This window comes from Mytilus edulis, chromosome 6 (genome assembly GCF_963676685.1).
Source record: "Mytilus edulis chromosome 6, xbMytEdul2.2, whole genome shotgun sequence".
NCBI lineage: Eukaryota > Metazoa > Mollusca > Bivalvia > Mytilida > Mytilidae > Mytilus > Mytilus edulis.
The window spans coordinates 49,426,686-49,438,878 of NC_092349.1; the positions used below are offsets into that span (position 1 = coordinate 49,426,686).

The 12,193-nt window shown below is 32.9% G+C and overlaps 1 protein-coding gene across 1 annotated transcript in view; it reads right to left on the reverse strand.

The window, feature by feature from the left end:
* Positions 1-2,524: 2,524 nt before the first annotated feature.
* LOC139526449 (von Willebrand factor A domain-containing protein 2-like) overlaps positions 2,525-12,193 on the reverse strand; it is a 43,814-nt gene continuing 34,145 nt past the window's right edge. Inside the window, exons 20-27 of the mRNA XM_071321598.1 lie at positions 9,901-9,975; positions 8,865-8,921; positions 7,192-7,239; positions 6,014-6,079; positions 5,248-5,301; positions 4,440-4,556; positions 3,252-3,389; positions 2,525-2,643 (exon numbers count right to left, since the gene is read on the reverse strand). Of these exons, the coding sequence (XP_071177699.1) occupies positions 2,576-2,643; positions 3,252-3,389; positions 4,440-4,556; positions 5,248-5,301; positions 6,014-6,079; positions 7,192-7,239; positions 8,865-8,921; positions 9,901-9,975 (623 nt within the window). The 3' untranslated portion in view covers positions 2,525-2,575. The remainder of the gene's footprint in view (positions 2,644-3,251; positions 3,390-4,439; positions 4,557-5,247; positions 5,302-6,013; positions 6,080-7,191; positions 7,240-8,864; positions 8,922-9,900; positions 9,976-12,193) is intronic.

Consider the following 12,193-nt stretch of genomic DNA (forward strand, 5'->3'; position numbering starts at 1 on the left):
AAATAGCATAAAGAACTTCACGGTTAATATGGCTATCCTTTGAATTCTCCCGTCCTCTCTCAATAAAACCATTGCTCAAATGGGGAATCTGTTTGACAGTGTTGGATGTATAAACACACACCCATGTTCAGTCGGAATGGGATCGTTATATTTGATATCTTGTGTTGAGCTAGTGTCACGTTTTTGCACATTACGAACCACTTTCAACAACTCTGAAAGGTCCATAGGTGACCTGTTACTGAGTAAAAGATCATCCCTTTTCCAAAATGTTCTCATTTCCAGAGGTCGGCTTATCTTATAGAAGTTATACGCATTATAGTTATAGGTCCTACACTGATTCATAATAATACAATTGGCGTAAAACGTGTTAAATTTTCAGCAGATGTAATGAAATATCAAAATTGATATAATAGAAAAACAAAGAATATGGGGTATCCATCCATGACACAAAATCATTACATGCACAACAAACAAAAAAACATACAAAAAGCAAAGGAACAGCGCTTTTATTGCTGTTCTTCATCTAAAAGTCACAATGAGGTCTTCAACACGGAGCAAAAAAAACTCTTACCTCACTGCAAGTTTAAGACGGCTCATAGCACCGGCTTGAGCGGAATTCTTTGCCAAAAATAATTTGGAAAGACTTTGTAAGATGTAACACCATCTAATCGGGGTCGGTAAAAAAAGAACATACAGGAAAGTAGTACATATTTAAAACAAAATAGTTCCTACGCTCAGGTGTAAAACTTAAACCATGAAGCATACATTTTAGTAATTAAGGTGTCACTTGAAAGGCGAAGGACTGGTGATCCTTGTAGAACACTCAATTCACTGATAGTTCTGAATAATACAAAAATGTCTGAATGAATTCTAAAATTGAGAGCGGCATATATAGCCTGTTTCTCAGAAATGCATGAAGTGCCTGGTTTTGGTGTATCCAAAATTCCGGTAACCAGTGCAGTACGGTTTAATGTATAAATACATTTCTCTAATTCTTCGTCAATTTATCCGTTTCTGCACCCATTGTATAAAAAAAAAATAATCAACGTGTGGTTCGTTTGATCTCAGTATTTCATTGGTTAAAATCCGATTCTGACGTCGAATTTTCTTGCTTTCCTCTGAAATTCCTATTGTGACGGCATGAAAAAAGCCGACCATGCCTGATGACGTCACATAGAAAGAACACATCTTTTTGCAGATGATTGGAAAAGAAGGAATAAGTTTGACTGCATAATGTTAGAAAATCATTAGAGAAACAGATTCTACCACCAAATCTAGTGTAATACGATATTTATCCACTCTCGACAGTTAAATTTTAAATATTTAAAACGCTCGGGCAAGCCTCGCGTTTTAAATTTGAAAATTTAAAAGTCTCGAGTGGATACATATCGTATTACACTCGATGCAGTTGTATAATCTATATATATATATATGCTCTTTGGTCGGGTTATTGTCTCTTTGACACATTGCCCTTTCCGTTCTCAGTTTTATGGTCAATTTCAGATTAAATTTTTCACAAAACCATGTTTAGTGTTGTTCCACGTTCTCTAAATGGTTTTTGCATTCTTTTCATTTTTAGTGGCTACTGTGTCATAGCTTTTGACTATAATTGTAATGTCAATTTTTCAGAAGCTGATCTAGAGTAGTAAAAAGTAAAATCACAAAAATACTGAACTCAGAGGAAAATCAATTTGGAAAGTCCATAATCACATGGCAATATCAAATAACAAAACGCATCAAAAACGAATGTAGAAGAACTGTCATATATTCCTGACTTGGTACAGGCATTTTCAAATGTAGAAAATGGTGGATTGAACCTGGTTTTATAGCTAGCTAAACCTCTCACTTGTATGACAGTCAGTCGTATCACATGTATGTAAATTATCGGAATTAGGATGAATGTGACTTTTATATTTGATTAGACTTTTCTGTTCATGTCTTTGTTTTTTTGTTGTTGCTTTTTTGTACATTTTCAGCATTTGGTATACTAGACATGAGCAACTATTTGCATCTTTCGATCTTTACTAGGCAACGTTACTCTAAATATTACATCTTCTTTTTGTTATATCATTCTATCTTTTTTCTCTCTTGAATTACATTTAGATTTTCTGTTATTTTTTTGTAAAATTTTAATAACTTCTCCTTAAACAAAGTTTATATTCGTCTGTTTTAGTAAACTTTTTTTTTTAAATGGTGATTTTCATGCTCACATACTTAATACTTAAATATTGATATATACCGTGTCAAAATACTCTCCAGATTAGAAGTGGCATTGCTTAAATAAATGAGGATCTCTCGCGATCGGCTGTATTCAATACAACTCTATTGGTCCTTATTATATTTTTTTTTATTTGTACGAACATCTTCGGTCCGCAAATTGTCGAAAAATATCACAAAGACCAAGAGTACGGTTCTGTAGCTACACCGTTGTAACCACTATTCTCTTAACATGGTAAAAGTTTCAAAATTTTGACCGAGAATTTATTTTTAGAAGTATGTGATTATGGCTTGCATTCAGACAATATTATGTTAATTCGAATTCTTTATTTACTATTAGCTAAATGTTAGGTAAGCATCAAAGAAAAAAAATGTCTTTTTCTTCATCGTCTCGTCTGTTTGGTGGTGGTGGTGAAGCACCCGCATCTATAAAAACAAAAAAAACAAAATATATAATAAAACTATCGAATATATTCACATTAACATGTTTAGATAGTAAATTAGGTTGCTACGCTACCCGGCTTTCGGTATTTTTTTGAATAATTTGAAATTTTCTGAAGTCTTCTAATTAAATCGATGGCATTTATTATGTACACACCAAAGTCGGGAGCCTCTGTATGGCCTTTGTTAGTCTTGTATGATTTTTAATTTTAGTTTCTTGTGTATAATTCGGAGTTTAGTACATTGTATGACGTCCATTATCACTGTACTAGTATATACATATTTTAGGGGCCAGCTGAAGGACACCTACGGGTGCGGGAATTCTCGCTACATTGAAGACCCATTGGGGGCCTTCGGCTGTTGTCTGCTCTATGGTCGGGTTGTTTTCGCTTTGACACATTCCCCATTTCCTTTCTCAATTTTACGTATAAAAAAATGAAAATACACAAAACTAATAAAACGTCAGAAATCATATTTTCATATTTGATACTCTGACTTTCCGGGGAATAATCGAGAAAATACGCGTCGGCATCCCGAATAATAACAGAACAATTAGTTTGCCCTGAGTAAAGATATAATTATTATAATCTTACCTGCTGTTTTGCAAAGTCCACAAAACAGTTGACAATTGTCTTCTCTAAAGAGCCTGTATAATGGGTTTGTGCAAAGATCTGCATCATACTCATTACAGTTAGATATTTTGTTGACGCATGGTGGTGGTACTGTATTGACTGAAATATATATCAAGTCCTTATTATAATACATTTGTATATTTTGCATAAATATTTTTCCTTAGTATACAGCGTGCTCTTCACTCTTTTATTATATCACTCGATCCTTTAACAACATGTATTTTTTTTTTATCTTAAGATTTTATTTCTTGAGAAATAAAAGGTGATTTGACTTAAGACAGACGAAAAACCCCAGTACAATTAAACCCAACACAGGATAAGCTATTACCCGAGTCTAGAAAAACCAATAATAGATATAACCAAAACACAAGCACAATCAAGATAGACAATAATAAAAAACGAACAAAGTCATGTTCGCTGTTATTGAAACCAAGATCAAAGTATATACTACTTTGTTTACTCATGCTGTCTAATATCTGTACACAATTTCAACACAATGAATATAAAAAATGCAAGTCTTGTTTCAAACTATAAATAAGAAATTGATGTGCATCCTCCTTATACATGTATATACAAGTCTCTATAACTGAGCAATACGCTTACGTGTAAGGGAGGACATAAAAAGATCGATGTAGGATAAAAAAAACTTAAATCAAATAGTTTGGGGGTTGGGGGAGGGGGGGGGGGGTAAAATTCTGCAAGTTTTGTATATCTAAAATCTATTTTTTCATATATTCCTATTGGTAAATAATTTTTTTCCCAAATTAAGTTAAGAGGAGGGGGTGGGGGTCAGTGAAAAAACTATGTGAATTAAGTTTTTTTTTATCCTACATTGAACTTTTGATGTCGTCCTTAACCTTGACCATGTATTCTTTTAAGCCAAACAGATTACAAGGATACATTCATGACATGGATGGAGAGTTGTCTCATTGGTACTCATACCACATCTTCTTATATCTATAGTTATAACTTTAAACCAATAATATTAAAACAGCAGTATCTCTTCCATAAAAATCGACAAGGGGTTTAATTTGTTGACCTTCAACCAAATTCATTGCTCGTGTTTTGTCTGTTTTCTTTCTTGTTTTGTTGTAATACGTCCGACCACGGTAGTGTTATTTCTATTGCTTATTTATACTGATAACTTACCAATGCAAATGCCACAATACGCCCTGCATCTAACATTTGCCCATGGATAATAACTACTATTGGTTGGGCAAATCCTTTCTCTTGGATACGGGCGACAGTTGATTAAATCTCTACAATCTAAAACATGGAAACAGGGTTTAAAGTAAGTGCATGAATAATTCTAGAAGTGCACTGATTTCAATAAGACAATCCACCAATTAAGATAATAAAAACACTTCGAGCGGGGCAACATGCAGTATTAAACAGGAGACGGATGCTTATACAAAATTCCAATCTTGAGCAGGATGATCCTTAGTCTGTAAAAATTGAGATTTTTAAATTAGTCAGCACAGCGTTCTAAATGGGTTACCAGCAAAACGAGAAAAGTCCAGGTGGTTAGATAACTAAATGCTCTCTTTCAGAAGCCCCTTTATTCACTTCGTTAACTTATTGAATGGGGTTATCGCTGTTCAATCGATAGATTAATATTTCTGTGGAGTTAATGATTGTGTCGATAGTGCATAATAATATTTTCTCGTGTTTGTAGCCGTTTCTTCTCTGTCAGTCATTTGATTTTTCTATAGCTCTTTGGAAACTTTGTTGTAAGTGTATAATAACAATAGCAATATTACGTTAATTTGTCAGTTTTTGACATCGTACATCTACTTTCTTTTGCTTAGTTTATCCTGACTTTATTATACATAAATTGTCATCCTGCTTTTTTTTTGGCAAAGTTGCTCATCCCTTTTTTTTACTCAAAACTCCTGTCCTGCATTTTGTTCACCCCCCCCTTTTTACACAAATGGTAGCTCCCTTTAAAATTACATACCTGTATGATTATAATCTGTAAAATTGTCTGGTGTTAATGTGTCGGGTGTTAATCCTAAAAAATAACAGATGGAAATAAGACATTAAAACAATTTAGCAATTATTTAATAACAGTAATACAAACTTGCAGTTTATATTATATAGGGTTTTTTTTCAAAGTGAAATTACTTTTTTCTATTATCTTTGATAAAGTATTTTGTTAATCAAAACCAGAAGTGTTTAAGGAGCGTCTGGATGTTTTGTTCTATATTTATTGGGTTTTTTTTTTGGGGGGGGGTGGCAATTTCTTTCTTTTTTTTATTTTCACCAACTATTTTCTTTTCTGTGAACCACTATATAGACTCTTATGTAAGGATCTTCATGTCTCGCACAAAAAGCAGCATCGGAAAGATTTTTGCCATGAGGCGTATACCCCATTGCAAAGCACACCAATATGAAGCATTTTGGCGGAATAAAAGCATTAATAAATAAAAAAACAACTTTTTACCATTTTCATTTTTTCTAGTCATATCAATTTCATGAATTGACGAAGCCATTTGCAATTAAAGCTTAATAAAGATCAAAGCTTATAAAAGCACGATGAAATATTACCTTTCTGCTATCTTTAAATGGTACAAATATCATCTGCAAAGTTAATCCAGCGAGCAAAACTCACTGATAAGTGTAATATGAATTATGTTTCAAAATAAGTACAATGAATGATATTACAAATACAATGTATGCAGTATGCATTTTATAACATAGAATAGCTAAGCACAATGATTTACCAGCTTGGGGAAGAGGAGTTTTACCTCCAGTTGTGGCAGTTACCGGAATGCTAGTAGATCCAGAACCTGGAAAGTAAAATATTTAAACTTTTAACAATACCTATTTATTGAATTATTATACGGAACAGTGGCGGATTCAGGTGGATGTTCTGGGGGTTAAAACCCTCCCTTTTTTCATCAACGCATTTGAATGGGGACATATGGTTGAACCATGAAGATCGTATATCTGTTTTGTGGAGGTTAATTCTTTTCATGTGTTTTCATTAATATATAATTATATATGTTATTTATCGTTATTCGTCGACAAAGTACTTTTTTCTCCCGAATTGCGACACAATTGAATGAGACATATCACTCATAAATTCATTTATTTTAATGCATTGGACAACAAGATGGTTGCCACTGCTGGAGCATGAACAGCTTTTCCTTGGTATTATAAAGTCGACTCCTTTTAAAAGGGGTTCTTCGTGTTGCTTTGCTATAGTTTTCAGATTTTAATTCCGAGCAATTTTTTAATCCAATGTATGTATTGTTTTTAACAAGTACAGTCTTCTCTATCCTTTGTGCTTTTTAAACATTAATATTCTGTCAGGATTTAGGGTCAGAGAGTCTACATTTATTGATCGTTGATGGACTTTATTAATTCCTTAAATTAGACAAGAGGCATTTGCCAATTAACTACCGTTAATGTGTTATCACATGAAATTACTCATTAACATAACAATTGTAAAACGGTGGGTGTCACTTGTGAACCAGAAATAATTGCTGACCTTTAAAGAGCAATTGACTGGTATTTTTTTTTGGGGGGGGGGGGGACGGAGGGAGGTCCTTGTTGGTATCATTTTCATGACTGATGAACGATTGGGTTTTTTGTTTGTTAATCGATACTCGTATTTGACTACTATGTTTTTGGTTGATCCGATTTTAAACCTCAACCTAATTTCCAATTTTTGTTTATTGAAATAAATAAAAAAAACATATTTAACACCACAATTCATTTCTCCAGAACCATAAAGGTTTGAAAAAGACTTTTAAAAGAATTTAAGTAATGATAAACAGAGGAGAATTGGAAAATTCATGTACCAAGCGGTGAATCAAAATCCTGAAGTCGAAAAAAAACCAACAGACCGTAGTCATGGTAGTGGTACTCTTCATTTTCAATATAAGATAACATTTACCTGCTGTACCTGCTGTACTTCCGCCATTTGAAGGACCATTTGAAGGACCTACAAAAAATAATATAAAAGTAACCTCAGAACAGGGGTTCTAAGGGTGATGAGTCGCTAAATGTTTTTGATTCGAGCGTTACTGATGAATCTTGCAGACGAATTGCATGTCTTGCGTATAACATTTTGGTATCTATACAATTAGTTTATACACTCACCTTTGTGTATGTGCCTATTACACATCGAACAAACTAGAATAGTTTGATGACTAAGATCTCGTTTTTGTTGAAAATATCTTGCTGATCATCTTTGCTGTTTATCGTTATCTACTATTGTAGTTCTGGTAAATTATGACAAAAAAAAATGGTAAACTATGGCAAGCCGTTCTCGTCAAAACTATGTTTAAACCCTTTTTTCGAAAAAAATACACAATGAAAATTAAAAAACAGTATATCGGTTTTTTTGGGGGGGTTTTTTTTTGGTGTTTTTTTTGTTATTATCTTAAAACAGTTTAAGCCAAAAGTCTTCCAACTGTTTAATACCCTGATTTCGCAAGGTAATCTTTTATATTTTGGTACTTTTATATGCTGTAATAGACACTTGAGTAAAAATTTCAATGCATTGTTTGTCTTATTGCAGATTGTTCCAATGTTTTCTTATTATTTTAATAAAGTTTTTCACCATTTTGTTATATTTTGTAATAAGAGCAAGTTGGTATTTTTCTTGTTCTTGTTTCTTAAGTTTTTTTATAAATAATTTGGAACCAAATCAAATCACTAACGAGTTCTGTCTCCTAGTTGTTTTAAGCTTGTAATAGATTCAGATTAAGTATGCTAATTAGATATGTACGCATAAAAAGTGCGCACAAATCTCAGCGTGTAATTATAAATTCTCAGTGTGGTATTTCAAATTCTCAGTGTGTGTTTTTCAGTTTATTTAATCTCAGTGTGTAATTTTCAATTCTAAGTGTGCAATTTTCAATTCTCAGTTTTTTTTTATTTTTCGTAATCTCAGTGCATCTTTATGAAATCTCAGTGCGTTTTTTAAAGTTTTTTAATCTCAGTGTGTAAATTTTTCGGAAAATGGTTTAAACATAGTTTTGACCAGAACGGCTTGCCATAGTAAACATTGTCATTTAGGGACCAGAATACCTACATGTATAGGGAGTAGACTGACAATTTCAGGCACTTTGATAAAATTTAAGATATTGTCCTGTTGATCATTTATCCTGTTTGTAAAAAAAAATAATTCAAGGACATGCAAGACCTACGATTTATTATAGTCGACTGATTTGTAGATCTTGTCTTGCTGAAAATATTTCTTCATTCAACGTTTAAATCTATCTATTATAGTTTTAAAGATATTTCACTAAAAATGCAACAAATTGGAGCCAAAAAAAAAAACCCATAATTTAAGGACAATTACTCATATAAGGAGTGGATTGCTAAACGCCATACTTTTTAGATTTGCGTTTCGTCTAAGGTCTACAAAAGACTCATGAGTGTAGCAAAAACAAAAAAGTTATTATACCAAATAAAATACTTTGTTGAAGAGCACCGAGGACCCAACATCCTAAAAGGTTTGCCAAATACAGCTAAGGGAATCTATTCCGATTAGATAGGACTTGTAGCGTACTCTATTTTGGGGAAGACATTAATTAAAATACCCATAATGCTTATACTCACCACCACCCGTTCCAGTACCAGTTCCACCAGTTCCGGAAGAAACGCCACCGGAGACACCTACAATGATTTTGTTCATATAAATGAAAACAGACAAGCGTCAAACATCGACAACAACAACTAATACTTTTGTAGATAGTTAAATACCGGTACTATTTAAACTATGAAAACAAAAGATGATGAAAGTAAAATAATGAATTGGGATTGTCAATTTGAACTTTTGGAGAAATTCTTTTCAATTCAGGAACTGTACTTTTGTCTGTGTGCTTATCGCGTTTAATGGACTCGTACAGAAATGTTTGTTTTTTTCAATATTGTCTGGTGGCAGCGTCGGTCATTTCTTAAACCCTTATTAAAGAAAACAATAACTCTGTTCTATATTCTGAATTTCTCTTTAAAAACTGTTCCATTGGAGATTATATTGTTTCATTGCACAGACATTTTACATTGGCAAATTAAAAATTAAAGAAACAGTGTTTACAAAAACCCAATGATAATAAACATATTCATTATTACGGATAACATGTAAGAGTTTCATTTGCAATTTGATATGTTTTCGATGAAGTTTGGAAATGATGGAAGGTACACATTTTGTAAATATACTTTTATATGTGGTGTACCTGGTCGTTGATTTCGACTATGGAAAATATACATAGGAAATGAAATGACTGAAACACGTGTTTACGAACAAATTACCGGCTATGTTCATTAAAACATTACTTCAACTGAATTCAAAGCCTGATTATTGTTTAAGTTATTGTGTTAATACATTGAATCTGGTTAAAACATCTATCGGAAACATAGAAAATAAATAATTTGGCTTTTTTAACCAATGTATATGCTCTCGTGTACTTTTTTAACGTTTTTAAACAACAATACGTCAGCAATGAAACCCTAGAGACCTAATACAGGGGTTCTGTTGGCGTCAAAGCATACAGCAGACGTGTGCATTAAGTGAAACACTAGATATTGGCATTTACCAACAAATCATTAGTAATTTATGGTTATAGTTTTCTGATTAATAACGGGTTAAATTTACCCCCACTTGAAGAAGTTGTACCAGAGCCCATGGTTGCAGCAGTTGTAACAGCGCCGCTGGGTTTATCAGTTTTGCCTAGAAATAAAACAACAAAGAATGATCCGACATACACAACATATACAAATATTTTACAACATTACCTTTAATTGTCCTTTCATAAAGCATTATTCAGATGTATACGTAACATCTTGTTTGATCAATCGCATTCACAAAAATACTATGCTCGTTTTTATAAATTTCCTGATACAAAACTTTGAATTATTCGAAAAACTAAGGATTTTCTTGTCCCAGGAATAGATTACTTTAGCCGTATTTGGCACAACTTTTTGGAATTTTGGATCCTCTATGCTCTTCAACTTGTATTGTTTGGCTTTATAACTATTTTGATTGAGCGTCACTGATGAGTCTTATGTAGACGAAACGCACGTCTGGCGTACTAAATTATAATCCTGGTACTTTTGATAACTATATACTACATTACAAGTTGTATATAATGCATAAGAAGAAAGTTTAAGGCTTTATCATACCTAAAGTCGACTTCTTGTGAACTTTTTTGCATGCATACATTTGATTTTTTATAGAATATTTTTTAGCATTGTTCAGCTAATTTTAGAGAAGAAAAAACAATATAAAGTGATCATATCAATTTATGATACCCATAGTCGGAGAATGTTAGAATAAGAGAGTATTCGTTTTTTAAATGAGGATTACAACAACTGGTTTGTTTCAGACATATAATAACTATACAATATGCTTTTTTTCTAATCGATATCATTCCGTGAAACTATGTGTTTTTATGCTCAATTGGTTTTCCTCATTTTTGAGTTTGTTGAACATAAAATGAATGTCACTTCCATGACCAACGGGATAGACACCTTAAGTATAATATAACGCGTGTTTTACCCTTCCGGAGCACCTGAGATCACCCCTAGTTTTTGGTGGGGTTCGTGGGGTTTGTTCTTTAGTTTTCTTTGTTGTGTCATGTGTGCTGTTTTTTATTTGTCTTTTTCATTTTCAGCCATGGCGTTGTCAGTTTGTTTTAGATTTATGAGTTTGACTGTCCCTTTGGTATCTTTCGTCCCCCCTTATTGATGATATTGACATGAAATAGACTGGTAGTGTACAACATTTATGAGTTGTTATAGATGATAATTGTAACAAGTTCCATCATTAAAAAAAACATTTGAATTTTCAAGCGTGAATATAGCTTTTCTCGACACAAATAGATGTGCAAAAAAAAACCCAACAAAACACGGGGTCATGCTAATTGATATCAACACAAAGTAATCTGAGGAACACAGTTTCGGTTTCCACAACGTTGCCATCTCAAACACCGATCCAGACGTATTCCTTATAGTCAAATCATTAAAATGAAGTGAATTTGCTCCTCACAATCTAAACACAACTTCCGTTTTGGGCAAATCAGAAAACAAAGATAAGACGTCCCGCAATGGAATCTTGTTAAACATGACTGTTCCTGAAAATTATGTTTTCATATCCTCATGTCAATTCTTATCGCCGATCCAAACATCTCAAAAACATATTTGTTACATCTAAAATAACAAACAAAAAAAACACAAGAAATCTCTGAAATCGGGAGATACCGGCATAGTAAGAACGCAGCGATACAACATTTATGTAACATCTAATTGTAAAACGGAAAATAGTCAATATATTCTTACTTGTGGAATTTGCAAGATGCAATATGTTGGCTAAACAGAAACGAAATTAAACATCATACTTTTTAGTCATCGGTCATTTTATACTATAGAATGAAACTGAGCAATCAATGGACACCTCTTAAGAACAGAACATACTTTTACTTTTGAAAATATCCCCTTTCAAATAATAGAAGTCAACCAAAATTGGGACACCGAACGGAGAGAGAGAGAGAGAGAGAGAGAGAGAGAGAGAGAGAGAGAGAGAGAGAGAGAGAGAGAGAGAGAGAGAGAGAGAGAGAGAGAGAGAGAGATATGTTACATCAATTACGTACTCATGAACCTGATGGCCTGAATGGGATAGATGAAAATTAGTTTATCAATGAATACATTTTGAATTTCATGCTCTTTCACTAACACAATTAAATTATTGATGTAATAATCGCAATGCACAATAAGCTGTTTTGAAGGACATGTACAATAAGCTGCAGAAATTTCCTAACATCATTTAATTTTTACCTGGATGGCTGCAAGCGCCTGATGAAACTTATTTGTTTAGCGAAATATTTCGAGAATATATAATATAACAAATATTTTCATAACACTCATTAGCGTGTTAAAGTTACATTCTTAGG